This window comes from Streptopelia decaocto (genome assembly GCF_964273445.1).
Source record: "Streptopelia decaocto genome assembly, chromosome: 4".
NCBI classification, from domain to species: Eukaryota; Metazoa; Chordata; class Aves; order Columbiformes; family Columbidae; genus Streptopelia; species Streptopelia decaocto.
Genome location: NC_138658.1, coordinates 68,264,336 through 68,286,527, shown reverse-complemented (window position 1 = coordinate 68,286,527; position 22,192 = coordinate 68,264,336). Strand labels below are relative to the sequence as shown.

General features: G+C 37.0%; 1 protein-coding gene across 4 annotated transcripts in view; it reads left to right on the top strand.

The window, feature by feature from the left end:
• The window catches only part of HTT (huntingtin), a 116,165-nt gene that overhangs the window by 32,905 nt on the left and 61,068 nt on the right, over positions 1–22,192 (top strand). For all 4 annotated transcript variants that reach the window (XM_082051409.1, XM_082051410.1, XM_082051408.1 and 1 more), the window contains exons 25-43: positions 920–1,071; positions 1,488–1,690; positions 2,522–2,648; positions 3,327–3,454; positions 4,525–4,635; positions 5,212–5,289; positions 5,940–6,163; positions 6,753–6,831; positions 6,965–7,126; positions 8,055–8,110; positions 8,813–8,961; positions 9,496–9,632; positions 11,638–11,754; positions 12,834–12,956; positions 13,485–13,723; positions 15,006–15,148; positions 19,002–19,209; positions 19,742–19,883; positions 21,128–21,307. In XM_082051409.1, coding sequence (XP_081907535.1) covers positions 920–1,071; positions 1,488–1,690; positions 2,522–2,648; positions 3,327–3,454; positions 4,525–4,635; positions 5,212–5,289; positions 5,940–6,163; positions 6,753–6,831; positions 6,965–7,126; positions 8,055–8,110; positions 8,813–8,961; positions 9,496–9,632; positions 11,638–11,754; positions 12,834–12,956; positions 13,485–13,723; positions 15,006–15,148; positions 19,002–19,209; positions 19,742–19,883; positions 21,128–21,307 — 2,758 coding nt within the window. The remainder of the gene's footprint in view (positions 1–919; positions 1,072–1,487; positions 1,691–2,521; positions 2,649–3,326; positions 3,455–4,524; positions 4,636–5,211; positions 5,290–5,939; positions 6,164–6,752; positions 6,832–6,964; positions 7,127–8,054; positions 8,111–8,812; positions 8,962–9,495; positions 9,633–11,637; positions 11,755–12,833; positions 12,957–13,484; positions 13,724–15,005; positions 15,149–19,001; positions 19,210–19,741; positions 19,884–21,127; positions 21,308–22,192) is intronic.

Here is a 22,192-nt window from a genome sequence, read left to right as displayed (position 1 = left end):
ACTGCTGCCTTACAAGTCGGTACAACTCAACGTGGATTAATGCATGGGTTTCTAACCGTATGTAAAGTAAACAACACTTGCATATGAAAAATCTTAAAAACAAATAAAAAAGGAAGGCACTGTAATTACCCATGTAACTTTGTCAAAAAATAGCTATATTTAGTGTAAATTTTACTTTCTGAAGTTCCTCTAGTTGTATTAGACCAGACTGACACTGTTAGAAGACCTTTTAACTTAAAAATATATCCTGAAAGAATCCCTTTATTTAGAGGTTGCATAAAGTCTTGTCCCAAAAGAAAGTTGTTAGTATTGTGAAGGTCTTACAGCTTTGAAATTATGTGTGTGATTCACATATTATTCTGACAAATATCAGGCAGGTGATACCTGCCTGTTCTTTTTAAAACTTGATTTGTGGAAAAATCTGGTTTAAAAATTATTGTAAAGGAAAACATAGAATGCAGCAGCAAATTACAATCCTGGATAGTCCACCCATAAATTTAAATTATTTGATGTATTACAGTTGTTTAATTTAATTCTTATCGCTTTAAAACAACATCTTGTTGCATTGGAACACTAAGCTTACATCTCCCATTCCTACCTTGCATGAGACTTTTAACTGTTCCGGACAATACTGGTTAGCAATTAAATACAGAATTCCTCAGTTTATCAGTAGATGTCACTAGCAACTTTGATATTTGCTGGTTTTAAAAATAATCTTCAAGAATACTAAGCATTGTCAGGTCTCTGCTGGAAATGTTTGAAGTCATATTTGAGTGTTAAATAAGTATTTCTCTAGTACTGATTAATTTTTTTTTTCTTAGATTAACAGTCTACTTAACTGTTAATTTTCTTAAGACTTTGAACTTACCAAAATGAGGGGAAAAAAAACAGTGATTATGTTCCAAAATTAAACTTCCAGTGTTTCCCAGCCAAGTCCTTCAGATGACGCTCAGAAGGGCTGCACCATCGGCATGGCCGGCATGGTCCTGTCTCTGCTTTCATCAACATGGTTCCCACTGGACCTCTCTGCACATCAGGATGCTTTGATTTTGACTGGAAACTTGCTTGCAGGTAAGGCAGGGCAAAGAAAAGTAGGATTGTCCTGTTATTATTTGCCATTAGCATCAGAAGGCCTGTATCTCATCCTATTCTGATTGTACACAAGAAAATCCTTGTAAGATTGAGCAGAAAAAGTAAAAAAGGAACTTCTTGCTCCCAGCAGGTTTGAGAAGATACTGCCTCCAAGTTGCAAATTTCATCTAGTTAGCAAAGGGAATGTGCAGTATGTTTGGTGCAATCTGGGTACAAAGAATTAACAGTTTTTGTTATTGTTTAAAACTATGCACCTACTGTTGGTTTTGAAAATATAGGCTCTCTTTTCCCTGTTTGACTTTCTGTTCATATAGAGATGATATGCCTCTAAATTTTTCTAATACATAATTCCAAGTTTTTATCTTTTTCTTTAAATAATGTAATTCCTGTTTCAGCAAGTGCTCCCAAGTGCTTAAAGAACCCCTGGAGTGCTGAAGAAGATTCCAACCAGGGTGCTGCAAAGCAGGAGGAACCCTGGCCAGCTCTGGCAGATCGGACTCTTGTCACTTTGGTAGAGCAGCTGTTTTCTCATCTGCTGAAGGTCATTAACATTTGTGCACATGTAATGGATGATGTTGCTCCTGGCCCAGCAGTAAAGGTATGTATTAAAAATAAATAAATTCAATTGTGTGACTTAAATACTGTTGTGATACAGACCTCTTCAAAGCTTTGCAATTTGGAGTTGGTGCAGGTAAGTATCTAATACTTTGACAATATGACTCGACTATGTTTAGGAAAGCAAGTAACATGAAAAGAGCATGCATATGGTTCTTCCACGGAACAGATTTTTGTTTAGTTCTGCAGTGTTTGTAATATTACCTCAAATTTTGAACTTTTTATTCCTGGTGACTTCACTTGAAACATGAATTCAGTGAGGAGCTTATATAGTAAATGGAATATTGGATTGCATACTCTGGCAGACATCTGTTGACTTGTTACTTGGCTGACTGTAATGTACTGAGCATCTTTCGAGGCTTAAATCCACTATCTTTTGAATATCCTTCAAAATATTTTGACTTCTGAAACAGTTCATATGAGATGCTATTGGATTTGGGTTTTGTTTTGGTGGGTTTTTTGGGGCATCTACGTTTTGAAACTGATTCAGTGACTATAAGGCAATGTTACTAGGATTAATGGTTTCTTCATATTCTAAAAATGTTAAAATTTTTTGGAAACAAACTTTAGTCATTGAGCTCTGATTCCATCTCATTGGCTTATGCTGAAATTGAGAAGGAAAGAAGGGAATAAATTAAGCTTCTTCGTTTTTCCTCAGGAAATACATGTCCTGAACCTGAGAGTTGAGACGTTTGAATTTAACTGGCAGTCAAATAGAGGGGAGTTTAAACAAAAGATGAATACGCTTGTGTTTGAGTAGAATAAGAAAAGCTAGTTGTGCGTACAAAATTAATAAAGCTTCTTTTTATTCTAGGCAGCGTTACCTTCTCTCACGAACCCACCTTCTCTTAGTCCAATTCGGAGGAAGGGGAAAGAGAGGGAGTCTGTCGAACAGGCGTCTGTGCCAATGAGCCCTAAAAAGGCGGGTGAAACGAGTCCAGGTAGGCACGTTTAGTCCTGTTAACCCTCCCACCTACCATCCCCACCGAAATATAGTTACGGCATAGAGAGAAGTAAAACTGAGTAAATTGTTTTCTCAAGTTTTAGTTGAAAAGGCTGGCAGAAGTTATTTTCAGCACTGCATTGCAGGAAGGGCAGCCATGGGTGGGGGCTTATTTACTCTTTCGGGCTTTTTAAATGAAAATTAACTGTACTTTTCAGAAGCAAGGTATTTCTGAATTCTCTTCCTCGCTTTTTTCTGAATCTACTCAGATGTTGACTAAAATTAAGAAGTGGGTTTTGCATGTATTTTACTTAAAAGAAGTTTGAAAGTTGCTTTGCAGCTTTTGGCAGGAGTAGCTTACATTGTTCTTAGAAACACAATTCTGAATCTTGAAAACTTGCTTTTCTTAGTAATGAATGAAGGAAATAGGTGTTAATTTTGTTTTGTAAGTTGTACTTCTACTTCAATAATAAACCCTCTGGATTAATTTCTTTTAGAGGGCTAGTTTTCTGGAATGCTAGTTTATTTTCTAGTTGTACAGCATGTAATTTTGCAGTTCAAAATATGCATGCAGATTGAAAAAATGTTACTGTCGGACTGGGAAAATTATGCTGAGTTACATATCCTGAGCACCCTAGAAACAGTATGTTGTGCTAATCTGTGATATATTTTTAAGCTACTAGGCAAACTGATGCTACTGGGCCTGTTCCAACAAGCAAATCATCTTCACTAGGAAGCTTTTATCATCTTCCATTATATCTGAAGTTATACGATGTCTTGAAAGCAACCCATGCTAATTATAAGGTACTGCATGATATCATTTGATTGAATTAGAATGTGGTTGGGTAATTACTTCGTGTTTCTTTTTAACATGGCTCTGCTTGTATAAAGACGCACTTTTTTTCCCTGTGTAAATAGTTTATCCACAAAAAAACAACCCAAAATAATCCAGAACAACATAACCACTACCAATAAACACCCAAACAAACCCCTCTGATAGGCATTGTCACCCTATTGCTTGTTTCTCTGCTGTCACTAATGCTGGTACCAAATGACCCTTCACTGGCTTGGCAATGCCAAATGCATCCCCAGTGTCTGTTCTCTCTGCAGTTTATTCCAGGATGGGTAAACTTTTTCCACATTAGTTCAGGTAATAGAAGATGCTTTCCCATGGCACTTGGTGATCAGATTTGTACACTTCAAGGGGTGTATTCTTATTACACCTACTGTGTTTCTGAGAAATATATTATCCCTTCTCCATTACTTGTCAACATCCTAAGCCTCTCTGGATGCTTTAACTTACTCAAGCTAGAAGATCTTTTTTTTTTGGTTAGTCAAAATGAGGTCCGGGCTTTCCAGCAATTCATAAGGAAGCCTAAGGGTGAGTGTCATGAGGATGGAGCCAGGCTCTTCTCAGTGACAATCAATGGTAGGACAAGGGGTAATGGATTCACACTGGAACACAAGAGGTTCTACTTAAATTTGAGAAGAAACTTCTTCTCAGTGAGGGTGACAGACACTGGAACAGGCTGCCCAGGGGGGTTGTGGAGTCTCCTTCACTGAAGACATTCAAACCAACCTGGACACCTTCCTGTGTAACCTCATCTGGGTGCTCCTGCTCTGGCGGGGGGATTGGACTAAATGATCTTTTTAGGTCCCTTCCAATCCCTGACATTCTGTGATTCTAAGCTGTCAGTGGAGTTATTGAACTATGCTGAAATTCTAGGCAAAAGATCATTTTGTATCAATAGCCAATTCTTTCTGTAGTTTTTATCTCCTTGTGGAGTAATTCTTAAAAAAAAAAAAAAAAAACAAAAACAAAAAAAAAACCCACCAAAAAACCAAACAAGTGTGTCTTTATTTTTCGGGACTAGGTTACTTTGGATCTCCAGAACAGTAATGAAAAGTTTGGATGTTTCTTACGATCTGCCTTAGATGTTTTGTCTCAAATCTTGGAACTTGCCACTCTACAAGACATCGGAAAGGTATAAGATTTGTGTGTATTGTTTTTTCTTTTTTAGTTAAGTGTTTACTGGGAAAAAGGACATATCATTGTTTTTAGAATTAGTACTGTTGAAACTGTAGTCGTAGCAGCGTTGTGCTGCCACAATGTTGGGTGAAGTGCCAGTGCTAATGCAGACTTGCTGGGTTAAATTGTTGCTGTTGAAAACTGGAGTATTTTTTTTTTTTTTAGTGTTTAAACTTTATATGGGTATTTTTCTTTCTGGCATTATGGTTTGCCTTCAGTCATTCTTACTATATTAATGTTTAAATATACTTATGTTAAAGATACAAAACTGCTCTCCTTCCTCTTCTATGTCTTGATATTTTCTCTCCTCAACTGTTGGTGATAGGCATTGTCATATTTTAAGACTAGGAGGCAGATCTCGGATTTTTGTTCCTTTACATCCTTCTACTATTTCCCTTAAATCTGTAGTTTTACTTAGTAAAAAAAAAAAAAAAAAAAAAAAAAAGACATATGCTATTGTCCAGTTTTCAAGGTAATGCTTTGTATAATGAATAAAAATGCAATTAGGTGCACTTTTTTTCTGCTTTTCTAGTGTGTAGAAGAAATTTTGGGATACCTAAAATCATGTTTCAATAGAGAACCAACAATGGCAACAGTTTGTGTACAGCAGGTAAGGAGGTAATTTTTGTGTGTGTTACTGGGAGGTTAATCCTGATGTCCTCTGGTTATCAATTGGATACTGAGGCTGGCTGTTCTTTTAAGTGAAGTGGTGTGAGGAAACTGTAGCCCAGGCAGAGCAAGCAGAGCATGTTTTCTTTAGTTGTCCTGCCTTGTTCTGAAACACGATACCATCTGAATAATATAGTTTCTTCTTGAACTGCTTCCGGTACAAAGAACCTTTTATAGCTAATGCTCAGAAAAAAAAGTTTGTTTCCTGCCTTCCCAAATGTGTTCTATACCCAGTTAACTCTGTCAAAAACCTGAAACGCAAAGAACCATCTTACTGATGGATTTCTTGCAGGCTTCCAGTTAAACGTTTGGGTTTCAAAGCTTAATTTTGGTGGGAGGCAAGCTTTAGTAGGCTATTTTGAGTTGTCACATGGAAGTAGCTTCAGCTGTAAAAACGATCATATCTTTTTGTGCGTGGTGTAGATTATTTCTTTTTTCCAGCTTTCTTCTGTCAGCTTGTGTTTGACTATCTGATTCACAGTTTGCACTTTCATCTTTCCTCTTAGGTCCTTTTGGAGGATGAGGAATAAAGGTGTTTTTTTTTTTTTCCTGAAATGTTAACTTTTTTTTTTTTCCCTTTGTATTTTCTAGTTACTGAAAACATTGTTTGGGACAAATCTGGCTTCTCAGTACGATGGCTTGTCTTCAAACCCCAGCAAAGCTCAAGGCAAAGCTCAACGCTTAGGTTCTTCCAGCTTGAGACCTGGTCTCTATCATTATTGCTTCATGGCACCCTACACACATTTTACACAGGCCCTTGCTGATGCGAGTCTAAGGAACATGGTTCAGGCTGAGCAGGAACATGATGCTTCAGGGTAACTTTCTTCCTTATAGCATAATGCTAATGTGAATTAGAATCTCTTTTTATTGTTTTTCATAAATGCAAATATCATAGGGGAGCTAAGTAACTTGAAATTACAGTATTGTGTATTATTTATTTATTGTAGACTTAAGCGATTTTTCTTGGTAGTGAGATCCTGAATTCAACACTGTATTGATTATCACTAGTACGTTTACCAAATCAAAGCTAAATCATTAAAATGGATATCACGTTTTTTTTAGAAAGCATAATTGTATTAATTGCTTGTGTTCAAGCATGTATTGATATACAATTGCATTAATTTGCTAATTATAGCAAATAGTCAGTAGCCCTTAAAGGAAACGCAGAAGAATGACTAAGCAAATACACCAGAAATCCTTTCTCTACTAGATGTTTGTCCACACAACTGTGTGATTTGATCAAAGTGTACTATAGGTTTTCTCTGCTCTTTTGTTTTACTAAGATTCTTGAAGCAGTCAAGTAGATAACAAAAAGTTGGCATTGGTAAAACAATATGCAAGGAGAGTGTGTTTGTCTCTACATATTTTTAAAGTGTATGGGGTCTCTTTGCTTTTTTATGACAGATGGTTTGATGTGCTGCAAAAGGTTTCTACACAGCTGAAAACCAGCATTACCAGTGCGGCAAAACATCGTGCTGATAAGGTACTTGTATCTACATGCTCCTGAAAGAGCCATACCTTAGATTCAAAACAGTTTTCCTTCTTTAAAAACATATTTGGTTTTGAGTTAGAGACCTGTTCAGATATTAGATTACTTTAAAATCTCTCTGTTACAGAATGCTATTCACAATCACATTCGTTTATTTGAACCCCTTGTCATAAAAGCATTGAAACAATATACTACAACAACATCGGTACAGCTGCAGAGACAAGTACTAGACTTGCTTGCTCAACTGGTTCAGCTACGGGTTAACTACTGTCTTCTGGATTCGGATCAGGTTAGTGCATCACCATTTTTGCAGATTTTAATACAGGGATCTAATCAGCGTGCTAATATTTGCAGCAAAAATACTTGCACCAGTTAATTCATTGTACTATAGGTGAAAACAAAGACTTGAAAGGTGAGACTAAATCCCTCCCCCCAACCACAAAGAGCTTCAAATTTCTGTTTTTCTATTGCATATAGATTACTTTCTAAGCTCTGCAACTACTACCTAAGAACTGTTTGTCAGATTGACTTCAGGAATAAGATGATGTGGACAGTACAATAAGTGTTCTCAGTAAAACTTCATTTAAAAGTAGCAATACCCTGTTTCTATATTGAGAGTATGGACTTCAGTATGATAGTGACCATCATGGTTGACAAGCATTATTTGGTTTTAATGATGGGGGAAGCTAGTGGCAAATACAGTAGTCTGTGTGGTTGTCCATATAAGCAATAAATTTGTAACATTAAATTGAAATGGTTTATTTACTACAGTATTTTTGGATTTATTAACTAGTATGAGTTGCAAGACACAACTTCCTTGTAAGTTCATACACAGAAACTTTTTCAGTGCATGGATACTTGGGATTTTATCTTGATTTAGAGCTAGGTTTTTCATTGATTCTTAACTTCTTGACTGTGATGCCTTAAATAGCATGTGTTACGTGAGTGAGAAAGTTATATGTAGACTATAGGTATAATGTGGCATAAGTTCACGCAAACTATAATAAGCTCAAACATTAACAAGATTCTCAGGATCTTCTGTAACTGTGAAGGGAACACATCATAACACATTAGAATGAACTATAAGTACAAATGATTTTGAGTACCTGTCTTCTCTTTTTCTCCTTCCAAGACACGCACTTTTATAATTCTGTCAAAATGATTTCAAATGGGAATTAATGTCTCTCTATCTGTTGTACACTTTATTCTCTTTTTAGGTGTTTATTGGATTTGTGCTAAAGCAGTTTGAATACATTGAAGTAGGACAGTTCAGGTATGAAATTAGCAAAGATCCTTTGAACAACGTGTGTTTACAGCCATTGCATTCTGCAGCATGTTGCAATTAGTTTTGCTGGTTATTTCTGCCTTATGAGAAACGGAGAGTTATATTCTGGGCAATGTTCTTTATTCTCTGGTAGCTCTTTCAGATTATTTAGGTGTTCTATATGGCTGAAGAAGTTGGGAAGCAATATGGAAAAAACATCTTAAGCTATGCTGTGCTGTTTCTCCACTTGGTATTGTAAAACCATTCCTTTGGGGGGCTCCCCAGAGCTGTGATTTCACCAATCAGTGCTCCATCACTAGGGTTCAGTTGCTGAAGTGAGAGCTATTTCTTCCCATTGTGGATTCAGTGTGAATCTATTTGTATTCTGATCATAAGCAGTGCAGTGGAGTTTTTATTGTCAGCTATTTCTGTTTTTTTCTCACACTTGGGTTTATATGGAAAGCTAAGTGAGTTTTTTGCTCTATTGGTCTCCTGCAGAAATAGTCCAATGTATGTCATGTGCATTAGATACTATGTTATAATCATACCAACTGTCTAATTAAGAAAGCTTGAAAGAAATCCCTTGGGGAAAAAAAACTGTATGAAAGCAGAACAATATGTTCTTAAAGAAATCTTACTGTAAAAAGATTTATTTTTACTGAACAGAGTTGTGCAATTCAAACTTGACACTTTTGCTTTTCTGGTTTTCAGGGAGTCTGAAGCAATTATTCCTAATATCTTTTTTTTCCTGGTGTTGCTGTCTTATGAGCGGTATCATTCCAAACAGATAATCGGAATTCCTAAAATAATTCAGCTCTGCGATGGTATCATGGCCAGTGGGAGGAAAGCTGTTACACATGGTAATTAAAAATAAAAGGCACCAAGACTAATATTAAAATCGTTCAGCAATAAAACCAGTATTGAGTACTAAGCTATAGAAAATTGTAATCATACTGATTGTTCCAGAAGACGCAAGCTTTTACATTTTTAATCCATGAAATAAGTCTCAGTTCCTTCGGGAAGTTTGTTGTACCCTACCAACACTGCTGCCCCATCTTTTGCATCATCCTCTACTTTCAGCCTTTAAGTCAAAGCACCTCTCTCATATTTCCCAGTGATTCTGCTGAGAAATACTTTAGAAATATATCTATTTTAGCTCCCTGAGAATAGGCAAATGTGTCTATAATATAAATTTTCTACTAGAAGTAAATGATGGACATCATTATGCATGTTAAATTTTGGTGGGTTTTTTTGTTTGGATTTTTTTATTTTTAGGGATTGGTAAAACCTCTAATGAACTAAAACATAGTGTACTTCTAGTAGCTAAGCTGTTAGAAGAAGACAGTGCTCTAGAGTGATTTATCACATACTTAATCAAACAAATCTGATTTCAGCAATACCAGCTCTGCAACCCATCGTTCATGATCTCTTTGTGTTAAGAGGAACAAATAAAGCCGATGCTGGAAAAGAGTTGGAAACACAAAAGGAAGTGGTAGTGTCAATGCTACTGAGACTTATTCAGTACCATCAGGTAAGAGCGGAGGACAAAGTGGTCCTTGTTACAGTCTGTAAAAGACTTTCTTAAAAATGCTTCAGGCAACATTACTGATTTTCTAAGCAAAACTTGAACAGCTGGACTCTCTGTGTGATCTTTACTTATAGAAAGTGTATGCAAACTGTTTTGGGGATAGGGGAAAACTTCTGCACTACAAATCAGTATTTCAAGTCAAATAACTTGTCTGTGGGACTTTATAGTCCAACCTAGGTAACAAAGCACTGAAAAGCTCCAGTTAGGATCATGATCTTGGCTGTGTTGCAGATAGAATAAACAGCAGGTTAGTAGAAGAGTTGTAGTAAGACTTGAAGAAACTTAAAAGAACAGGACTAGAAGTGGAAGAGAGCACAGGATTAAAAGAAACATCCTGCATAGAGATGATTTAGGTATTGCTGTAAAATAGCAATATATTCAATAACATTTTGAAACATTAATTGTTTGAACAGGGTAATGAGACTGGTAGTTAGACAGTCATTAGCACTTACTTTGCCTCAGACCTCATGGGTCTGGAAAACATATTTCTGCCTTGTAGGGAGTACAAGAATGAGTTTCTTTTAAACAAAGTGAACTGTAGAAAAACATAAAAGTAATTTTAAGAGAAGTAACATAATTAACATGGGGTCTTATTGCTTATTCAGGTGCTTAACAAACTTAATGTGCCTTTCCTTTCATCATGTGAAAATGCAGTTGTAGTGTATGCTAATGTAAGCAATGTATTTTCTGAGAATACTTGGAAAAAAGGCAGTAAGTACATCTTGTCAAAATAATTTGTTAGAACTGTGTGTTCAGATTGGGGTAATTTTGTGTATCCATATTTTCTTTTGAATTTGTAGTTTTATAATCCTAAAATGACTAATATAACTATATGAAGTGACACTCTGTAGACACATGATGTGAAATAGTGAATAATGTTGTTACATAAGGTACTGCAATTGAGCAGATCCCCTTCTGACATTCTTAACCTGTTAAAGACCACCCATGCACTGCTCTTCCCACACTGTCCCATCTGTAGGTTTTATTCTGTCCTGTTCTGCTGGTCCAGTCCATATAAACCAGCCCCTGGGCAGGTCTGTTGTTCTGGGGTGTTCTGCACTGGTGTCCTTATAATTTGAGAGGCTCATAGAGCTACACCTTTAGCTTGTTTCTGTTACTGCTGTAGCTGCCAGCCGTGGAGCTCCAGGGTTCAGTCATTCAGACAGACCTCTATTTGCTCCCTCATGACAAAGCTTTTTGGAAGGAAAGTTATCTGGTGATCTCTCTTTTTCTTTTTTCTTTCTCTCTTGAACTACTTGAATTTCTTTTACAAGTTCTCCATCTAACTGGTTTTCCAAACCAGATCACTCAGTCCCGCTTCCCAGTCCAGATATTAAAATTCCTGCTTGCTGTGTCTTTGACCTGTTTGTCCTTGGAAGTGGCATCTCTATAACCCTCAAACCCATAACGCCTTCATCTACTAGAGGTGCCCCTTGCTGTTCTCCACTCTATGCTCTCCTATAGACTTTTATATGAAAGTGACACATCTCAGGTGATTGCCCTCAAAAAAAAGTCTGTTCTGTCTCCTTGACCAAGTTTAAGCTTTATTTGAGCTCGAGCAAAGAAAAAGTATACATGTGGGAAATTGCTCTCTTCCTTCCTCCCCTTCTTGTTGAGTATGCAATGAGGCATTTAGATTTACTATCCCTTTTCCAGTTGTTTGAATAGTCTTCTAAAAAATGCCATTTCAAAAAGACCAAGAAAACATTTTTTTCTGGTTTATAAAAGTAAATTGAAATTGTTTTTATTTTTTTTTTTAAGTTCATACCTAAGAAGCTTTTAAACTGAAAATGGGGTTTTAAAAATATTGCACGTTTCTCATATGGATTTTCTTTTCTTTTTGCTTTTTAGCAGATGGATGAAAGTGTAAATATTGCAATTACAGTATTACTTAAACATTTCCTGTTAGTATGGATGTTTACTTGCATTCTTTTGGACTTTACCTCAGGTGCTAGAAATGTTCATCTTAGTATTGCAACAGTGTCATAAAGAAAATGAAGACAAATGGAAAAGATTGTCCCGGCAAATAGCAGACATTATTCTCCCGATGCTTGCAAAACAACAGGTTGTTATATACATTTTTTAATCTAAAAACATCTAAAATACATGTTATAACATATGTATCAATAATGGCTTTGGGTATTGTGATTTTTTTTTTCTTTTTTATATGAAGACAAGTTTTCTGCAAAGTGTGGTTGCCATGTCTGGAAAAACAGTTACTGTAGGGTAAACTAAGTATTTGAAGTGATGAAGGTCATATTTAAATGCATGAACTATGTGCACTATCTTTGAGGATGTTTCCAGATGAAGCTCATTCTACTTCTCTTACATGATTATAGAAACACTTCAAGGATAAAAAGTAAAATGAGTGGAATTGAGTTGTTAATGTTCTTTACTCCATGATGGCAGATCCCTGCTCCCATGGGGAGATCTTATGGATGAGGAGAGTGGGCAGTTATTGCAGATCAGACAACAGTTTTTGAGCAAAACTGAAATGCTGGCAAATTAAAATTGCTGCTTCTATTGTATGAACCCATACACATGCTCAACTAGCAAACTATTTAAGCAATATAGAGTCATCCAGATTTCAAGTCCAGTCTTTTGCTTTTTGTGGTTGATTGTTCTATAATTTATATAAAAACTGATCAAGTAAGGTGTCCTGCCTCTGTTACTGCAGTGTAATACCATTACAGCTGTTCACTTTTCTGATGATTAGGATTTTTTTTCTCCTAGTTACTGCATACGTTTATTCACAACCAGCATTGCTCTCTATAAAGATACCTGGTAGGATGCGCAGGGAGGAGAAAAGTTTTAACTTTTATGACAAGTCAGTCTTCTGGTCTCATTCTCTGAATAGGGCATATTTCTCCTAATAAAATACATGTGATAGGTATATTGAATTTCATATGATCTATTTTTTTTTGTTGTTATTGCTCATGTTCTCAAAACTCCTGTGTAGGAAAGCCTGCAATAAAGCTTTAATTTACCTTTCATAGCTTTTGGTTGCTCTGAATTTTGTATTGTAGAGGACACCTTTATTACACACATGTAATATAGACACGTTTAAAGCATGAAATGGTAAGTTTGAGTTTCAGTAACCTTTAATGGACAATTACAAATGAGTTTTGTATTTTTCTCTTACAGATGCATATAGACTCTCATGAGGCTCTGGGAGTATTGAACACTTTATTTGAAATTTTGGCTCCTTCATCCCTTCGCCCTGTGGACATGCTTTTAAGGAGTATGTTTGTTACTCCTAAAACAATGGTAAGCAATTGTTTCCAGAGAAGAGAGACTCTGAATGTCTTTTGTGCAAAACAAAAGAGCACGTATTTCTAATTTACAATGTGGTGTTAAAGTACCTGCAGCAGATTTTGGGAAAGAATTGGTTAGAGCTAATATGATTTACCAACTGGGAGCACTTTATACAGGTATACTCTGCTTATGGATTACTTACCTTCATTTTATATTTTGAGGGTCAGGACTGTAGAGAAACGTACTGTTATAATCAATTCTAGAATGCAATTTAATAGGTAAGTCACATTTTTCTTATGCAAATATTAGTAGTTTTTATAGTTGAAAGATTATTTAACAGTGAATATAAGCTTGACAATTACCACAAGAATAGCAATGTGGAAGACCTTAACATAAAAGTTATTTCCTGCTTGCTCCATTCTCAAAAGGGTCTGCTTTTATACAAGTTAATGAAAATGTTAATTTTTTTGAATGCTTTCCTATGCTGTGTTGTTTAACTACAAAAGTATTCAATCTTCTGCATTGTTGTGTTTGTATTAGGCATCGGTGAGCACTGTCCAGCTATGGATTTCTGGAATTTTAGCTATCCTTAGAGTTCTGATTTCACAGTCAACAGAAGACATCGTTCTATCCCGTATACAAGAGCTTTCCTTCTCACCGTATTTGATTTCATGTCATGCAATCAACAGACTGAGACGTGGAGAAAATAACGTATCTGCACCAGAGGATCGCACCGAGGCTAAACAGGCTAAATATCTGCCTGAAGAGACGTTTTCTAGGTGTGTTGTTTTTTGAATTACATAGGGGAAAGATTAAGATATCTGAGAAGTCACAAGTAAGCAGATGTGAAGAACTGTGTTTGGATCGTAAGCTGATATGGGAGGAGCGTGTGGAGGAAGCAATAATGAAATGGAAAGTAGAGGGAAGAGATGAGCAGTGTGTAGTAGGGACTTTGGACTGTTCTTATACCTCTTCTTGAGCCAAGTGAAGGACCTAACAGAGCTGTTAAAATGGGTAAATCCTGGACTTATTAAAATCAGATCAAAAAAACTTAGCTGATTAACCCTTTCTTCCCTTTGTGGGGACTGAAAGATGAGCCATCCCCTCAGCAGAAACCCAGGTTCTATACTAGAATCTTGGCAAAAGATGGATTCAAATCTATTAAGTCTGTCCTACTTTTTATTTCCTATTTTTCAAGAGCTGGCTTTGTCTCGTTACCTTCCCATGCTGATGTTCTCAGAGAGTGAGAAATTTCAGGCAAAAGTGTGGAGAGATGGCAATGGTATTACGTTGACATAATGCCTTAATGACAAACACTATGTTTTATTATGATTGGAAGCATTTGAAATAGCTACTTGTTGAGGAAAATCAGAACTTTTTACTCAAGTATGGAACTTCAGATAGAAATAAAACAGTTTGTTATCATTCAGCTCACTGTGAGAGTAATGGGTAGAGGGAAAAGGGGCTTCTGGACTCCCTTAGTGTGACCCTGTGTCCAAAAATAGTGACTTGAGGAACAGTTATGGCCAGGAGCAAGGATGGCTTTCCCCAAATGTGCTTTTTTGGTGTTTCTTTTGATTCCCTTCTCACCACCCCAGCAGCTGGAGGTTTGATATGGAATGTGTGCGATAGAATGTGCATAGATGAGGCTGTAAACAGCTGAATTACTGTGAATTGCTGAGTTGTCCCTTCTCAGCTGAGCTGTGTTTTTAGCTCATTGCAAATCACTATAAAGACATGGTAACATTTGGAGTGTTTGCTGTGTGAGGTGGGCTGGTGTGTGCATGCTATCACAACTTCAGCTGATGAGTAGATAACCCAGATCCCATCAATATGTAATTACTGAAGTGCTTGCGATCATCTCTCTGTACCTGTAGCAGCGTATTTGTTTTAGGTTAACCTGTCCTGTAGCATTTAATTTAGCATCCTATTCAGGATGAATGCACAAAGACTTCATATTTTATTTTTTTAATTTACTGAGTTTTGTAGGCAACCCTAATCTTACTCTGAAAGATGTTGCATTGATAGTTTTTTCTGTTGATTGTATACATGGTTTTTAAGGTTCTTATTACAACTGGTTGGCATTCTGCTGGAAGATATTGTTACCAAACAACTGAAAGTGGACATGAATGAGCAGCAACATACTTTCTACTGCCAGGAGCTGGGCACACTGCTTATGTGCTTAATACATATCTTCAAATCAGGTAATACTTTAAATGATGCCTTGTGTTGTAGTGTGCAGTGCCAGGGTGGTTCTTCAGTTCTGAGACAATTGCTGAAGGTGTTGAACCACTGAGAAGGAATATGTAGGTGCTGAAGACATTCTGTCCCACTCAGTATAAAGAACATCCCAAACTTTGTGCTCATGTGTACAGGGCGTATTTTTCACGTTTCTTCTGCCTGTGTGGAACAAAATGTAACTAGTAACTTCTCACCTTTACTTTTAAACTGTCTAAAATTTTCAAGTTAAAAAAAGCAAATAATTCTAAATTTGTGGCTGTATTCCTCTTTTATTTTTTTTTTCCCGTGAAGTTGGAGATTGGTAGGTATGTCCATGCTTAAAATACTGAGTTGCAGACCACTGGTTCATACTCACTACAAGGTAGGTTCCCACTCCTTGTAATAATTAACAAAAAAACACAAAAAAACTCCAAACAAATAGCCGAAACCAGAAAAGTAGGAAAGGTGGTACTGTTCCAGCTAGCTGCTCTTGAGCTTCTTTCTTCAGGTTTGGGAATTCTACCATAGGTGTTGTGCTGGTTTTGGCTTGGATAGGGTTAATTAGCGCTAGCTAGTACGGTGCTATCGTTTGGATTTGTGTGGAAAAGTGTTGGTAGTTCTGGGATGTTTTAGGTACTGCTGAGCAGCACTTACACAGAGTCAAGGCCTTTTTGGCTCCTCAGACCACCCCATCAGTGAGTAGACTGGGGGTGCACAAAAATTTGGGAGGGGACACAGCCAGGACAGTTGACCCCAACAGACCAAAGGGATATTCCACACCATATAATGTCATGCTCAGTATATAAAGCTGGAGAAGAAGGAGGAACAGGGAAGACATTCAGAGTTTATGACGTTCATCTTCCTGAGTAACTATTGTGTGTGATGGAGCCTGCGTTTCCTGGAGATGGCTGAACACCTGCCTGACCGTGGGAAGTAGTGAATGAATTCCTGGTTTTGCTTTCCTTGTGTGTGCAACTTTTGCTTTACTTATTAAACTTGCTTTATTTCAACCAACAAGTTTCCCTGCTTTTACTCTTCTGAGTCTCCCCCTCATCCAGCCGGGGGGGTGAGTGAGCAAGTGGCTGCATGGTGCTTAGACACTAGTTAGATTTAAACCATGGCAGGTGTCCTCTGCTAGATATCCAGTTCTGGTACTACAGTAATTCCTTAATCTGTAGCTTGATTTCTTAGTCTTATCATCCTAATAGTGGCACTATCTTCTTATTCTTTTATTGTTTCTTTACTGTGACCGTCCTTCTTGTCTTCTGATTTTCACCCTGCAGCTGAAATCCAACCTTGGATTACAGTAGTTGGCTGCAATTTAAAAGGTCTTGGCTCAAGTCCCTAGTTCTTCATAGACTTCATTACAGATATGGGACAAGGAACTCTGCATTCCATGACCTCATTTGTAAAATGGGAGTTACGATACTGCACTACTTAGGAGATTCAAACAACAAAAAAAGTGCATACAGAGTACTGTTAGACATTTAACATGCTTCTGTGCTCCACTGTGTCCCAACAGCCTCTAATCTTTTGTTGTTTTTAAGCTGTTTGTACACAGTTCAGTTCTAAAGTCCTTTCTTGAGGAGAAAAAAAATCAGTTTTGTTCCTGTGATTCCTAGCAGCTGCTTCTTGCAAACATAAGTATCGTAGGTGTATCACAGAATCACAGAATCACAGAACGTTAGGGATTGGAAGGGACCTCAAAAGATCATTCAGTCCAATCCCCCTGCCAGAGCAGGAACACCCAAATGTGGTTACACAGGAAGGTGTCCAGGTGGGTTTTGAATGTCTCCAGAGAAGGATACTCCACAGCCTCCCTGGCCACCTGTTCCAGTGTCTGTCACCTTTACTGAGAAGAAGTTTCTTCTCAAATTTAAGTGGAACCTCTTGTGTTCCAGTTTGAACCCTTGTATTACCCCTTGTTCTATCATTGGTTGTCACCGAGAAGAGCCTGGCTCCATCCTCCTGACACTCACCCTTTCGATATCTGTAAACGTTAATGAGGTCACCCCTCAGTCTTCTCTTTTCCAAGCTAAAGAGCCCCAGGTCCCTCAGCCTTTCCTCATAAGGGAGATGCTCCACTCGCTTAATCATCTTCGTAGACTTAAAATAAGTAAAGTGTCGATGAAAGTGTTCTGGGTCTTCAGCTGGTTTTCTGTCAAAGCTCAAAGCTTCTGCATTGCCTTGGTTTAACTTTCAGTAGCTTCCCTCCTTCTAGTCTTTAGTGACAGTGCCAGATAGAAAAGTGAATGGGAAACCAGTTTAATTACATTGTGAGAGTTTGTGCAGCTGTGGTGGATGATGTTTTGCCTTTTGACTTGTCGGAAGAGACCTTTCGTTTAAGAAATGGGAGTCCTCCAAACCCAGATTCTTGTCACAAACACTCCAGGATTGTGAGTGAGGAGGCACAAAATTTGGTGAAAGTTGTTCAGACACTTATGCTGTATTTTCATGTTGTAGCATTTTCTTTCAGGTTTAGGCTTAGGGTTAACTAAGTGCCTGGTTTTCTTTTGTTCAGTTAGAACCTCGGCATTTTTTTCTCTTTAAGTTATATCTCCTAACTACAGGTGCAGCTTATGGCGACTTCTGCCTGGGAACGTAAACAAGGGCCTTCTGTCATTTTTATCCACTGTTCTGCTTGGATGTTTTGTCTTCTCACCCATTATAGTTTTTTTTTTTTCAAAATGTGAGCATTGTTGACTCCTGTGTATGCAACTATAGGAAGCTGCCACCAGATTAGAAATGAACATTTTCAGTGTGCACTTCGAAGTTAGTAGAGATAAAAGGCATAGACAAAGTGAAAAGATTAGCGTGCGGTGGCCTTTGTGACTGTAGAAAGTCACTAGGTGGTGCAATAACTGCAAATGCAGGAAGCTGGTAATGGGAATAGCACTGGTTTGCTGGTGAGTGGAACCTGAGTTTTGAGACTTGGTTATTTTTCCCATTCTTTGCTATTTACATTGTGTATTTATCAGTCCTGGCGGCAGCTTAAACTGGTCCATGTGGCTGCAGAATTTACAACTTATTCTTCTGTATATCTGGCAATGCAAACAAGCAACGCTACAGATCACTCTTGTTATTCTGATTAGCTTTTTCTTTCTAACTGGTTCTGAAGAAACTCTTTTCCCCCTGGTCTTCTCACAGAAATGCAAAAAGTCCTGTACCTTCAGACAACTTTAAGTTTGTCTGTTTACCTTGTTTTCCCTCCCTTTATTTTGGCATATGAATACAGAAATCAAGTCAGAAGCAAAATTTGTCTTTTGTGCTGAGTGTTGAGTATGCGGGGTAATAACTTTATTTAAAAAGGTTTACTTTATGCACTTCAGAAATTAGAAGGATATCAGTTTAATTTCAAGTAAATGTATTTGGGAAGGCCTTATTTGAAGTAGGAGTCTTGTAAGCTATCTTAGCATGTAGAATAGTAGTTACAGCATGGTTCTTAATTAGAACTTCTGTGTTTTACTTTATGAACAAAACAAAAATACTGGTCTATAATTAACAATTTTAAATTTTGAAAAGGTTTTCATGTATTAGATATACTTTTTGATGCATGACAGAGAAAAATTGGGAAGATAGATGTCATTACAATTCCAGTCTGATCTAAAGCATTACTTATTGAATCTGGGAGCTGGTCCATTCTGGTTTACACACTTTCCTTGGGCAAACTCCATGACTTGCCCTACATTTGTACAACCACTTAGGATATACTGTTTTTCCAGAAATGGTGGTGGTTTATGAAATAAGATTTGTGTTCTCAGACTACCCTGAATAATTTTAAAACTTGAGAATTTAGACTAGAGCATACTTACTCTAACATGCTTTTATTGTTTACAGGGATGTTTAGGAGAATCACAGCTGCAGCCACCAGACTTTTTACAGGAGATGGATCTGATGGTAGTTTCTATACCCTTGAAAGTTTGAGTGACCTTGTTCAGTCCATGATTCCCACGCATCCTTCTTTAGTCCTTCTCTGGTGTCAAATCCTGCTTCTTGTCAACTATACCAACTACAACTGGTGGTCAGAAGTGCATCAAACCCCAAAGTAAGATTTGGTTTTGATCCCTAGTAGTAGTAATGTGTCTATATTTGCTAAAATTATGTTAAAAAAATAGTTAAGGTGGTATTTTTTGCAGTTTTCTTTTTTGATTTACCAGTGCCACCTCTATTTTCTTCTGAGTTGCGCGTCACTTTCAACCTGACACTAGACTGCTCAAGAACACTAGTTTAGCTTGAGAAGAAAATTCAATATTGGGTTCTGTTATCCTACCAGAGATGCAATAACTCATGTTTTTATTTTAAATAACCTGTTTAGTTCTTCAGAAGTTCAGACTGTCCAATGAAGTTATAAACGTGGAGCAAAAAAAGTGATACTGCAATTGTTAGACTAAGAGCTGATGGGAAGCAAAGCTTCTACTTCAAAACCATATAATGTTTGAATAAAGTTTCTAGGAAAATAAATATTATGTAAGGGCATTGGTAGGATATTCCAAGCAATTTTATTGTTAATGTTTCAGTAGCTATAGTAATAAAATATAGTAATAAAATAGTAACAAAATACAGTGTCTTATTTGCAGGCGACACAGTCTTTCTACTACTAAATTGCTTAGCCCTCAGATATCTGGAGACAGTGATGAATCGGATTCAGAATCTAAACGTGGCATGTGCAACCGAGAGATAGTGAGAAGAGGAGCACTCATTCTTTTTTGTGACTATGTTGTAAGTTTTGAATTACTGAATTTTACATCTATAGTTTTATTTTATTATGCTGACTGTCTTTTATTACTGATGTGCATTACCTGAATCTATCTGGTTCGCATGTGAAAAATGAAGACTTGTGAAACAAGTGGTTTTGTTTTCAGGTGGTGCTTCTATAAGCTTAGTTGTGACTTCATTTGGCATTTTGTTTCTGTTCTGAACTGAAAATTCTCTTGGCTTCTAAAGGATACCTAGTGAGTAATAGAATTATCTGCTGGGTGTCACATCCCTTACTTGTGAGGTGTTGGTAGCACACCAAGTAGTGCTACGCTTCCCAACATCAGTAGCACCACAGTGTCTAGGAGAGAATAAATTTCCGTCTCCATACCTTTAAAGAATAGGTTTTACATTAACATTTAACTTCTCTTTTTGTCTCCCTAATGAGAGCAGTTCCTGTGGCTAAGGCCTCTTGCTACCTCAATATTAGCATTTTAGTTCCTTGGGAACTTCTGAAGTGAATCTTCCCATAATATCTAGTGTTGCGCTTTGGTCTGCATTGCAGACCATTGGGGCAAGCAAATTGCATTCCTTTCAGATTCAACTAAACCAAAAGCCAAGTTTAAGAATGGCTTCAAGTACTAATGGACATTCAGTCACCAGAGTCAGATTAGAGGTGTAGTCCAGAGTAAAACCCGCCAAAACCTGGGCATTGTCAGTCTCTCAGCATCACCTGGATAGTTGTACAGATCTTTTAATGTTGCATTGCTTGTTGATATACATGTAGGCTCTGTAGATTTAAAGCTAATTATTGATAGATCTCTTTTACTTTCCAGAAATTATTTACCTTGTATTTAAGGCCAGTAGTAATAAGGAATCTTTAAAAGAAGCCTGAATGAAAAAACACATTTTACAGGAAGACTGTGTGTGTGTGGATGTTTATTTAAAACAGCATTTCATTAAAAGTGGCATCTTTGAATTGACTTCAATTTATTTGTTTCTAACCTGGATTTTTAGAGTTTTGAAAAAATAATTTAAAAATTTATTGTAAATCTTCTAATTTGCAACAACATCAAAAGCATTTGGAAAAATTGTCAGGTGAAAATAATGGTGGTGATACTAAGATATAGACACTTTATGTTGCTATTTTGAAGTAGCTACCAGAATTATATGTGAAAAACTTCATGTTATGTCAGATAAAGCTTTTAGTATTTTAATGTTTAACATGGGCATTACTGCAATCAGATTTAATTTTTTTTTGCCTTTAGTGTCAAAACTTACATGATTCAGAACACTTGACTTGGCTTATTGTGAATCATGTTCAAGACTTGATTAGTCTGTCCCATGAGCCTCCAGTGCAAGACTTTATTAGTGCTGTTCACAGGAATTCAGCAGCCAGTGGTCTCTTCATCCAGGCCATCCAGTCACGGTGTGAGAATCTCGCAGCTGTAAGTTTAGCTTTTTGATTTTTTTTTTTTTTTCAAAGAATAAAGTCACTTTTATTTCAGCATAAGTTTAACTGATAAGTACGCAAATTTTGACATTTCTGGGTCATTTATCAACTTCTAATTTTATTTTTAAAGTCTCTTCTTTAAAAATGCAAACAGTGAACTTGTAATATATTAACAACTTCAGTATCAGATTTGTTCCAATCCATCAAATCTGTGAATTCAAGTAGAGTTGGTTAAGCTGCTTTTCTTCCTTCCTAGGTATTACCCTCACACAAAAATATCTGAAGGGTAAATTAAAGCTGTAACTTTCATCTTTGATTTCAGTACCTTGGTAGCATAAATTACAGAACTACTAAGTACAGAGGCAGGAATAGGAATCAGTCCATCATTGTGGGCCCCCCTCACAATATGAAAATGATTTGCAAGCTCATGCCACTGATCTGCCCCACAAATTGTAGCCTCTTGGTGAGGGAAATACTGCTTCAGAAACTCAGTGTATGACCTGTTGATTTATTTTAGTTTTTCAGTTAAAAGGAGTAGGTGATGATTTATAGGGATGGAAGGCTGTTCTGTATCCCTCTAAATCCTGGGAACTCACTAGGTGGGAAATGTCATTTCCTGGGCTTCCTCTAGAGCTAATGGGGGTGAAGCTACTGCACCCTGAGCAGCCTGGTGATGTCTCCAGTCTCTTCCCATTGTCTCTGTGCATATCTAGTGCAACTCCTTTAGTGCTTTGGGCATGCGAATAGAACACTTTAAACTTAGGTGAGATAAATCTGGGCTTTAGTGTCTGAGAATCTGTAGAATGAACTAAACTGAATGTGTTTGAATGGCAGATGTAATCATCCTGTGAAATGTTTGATTATCAGAAAAGTCAGTAAA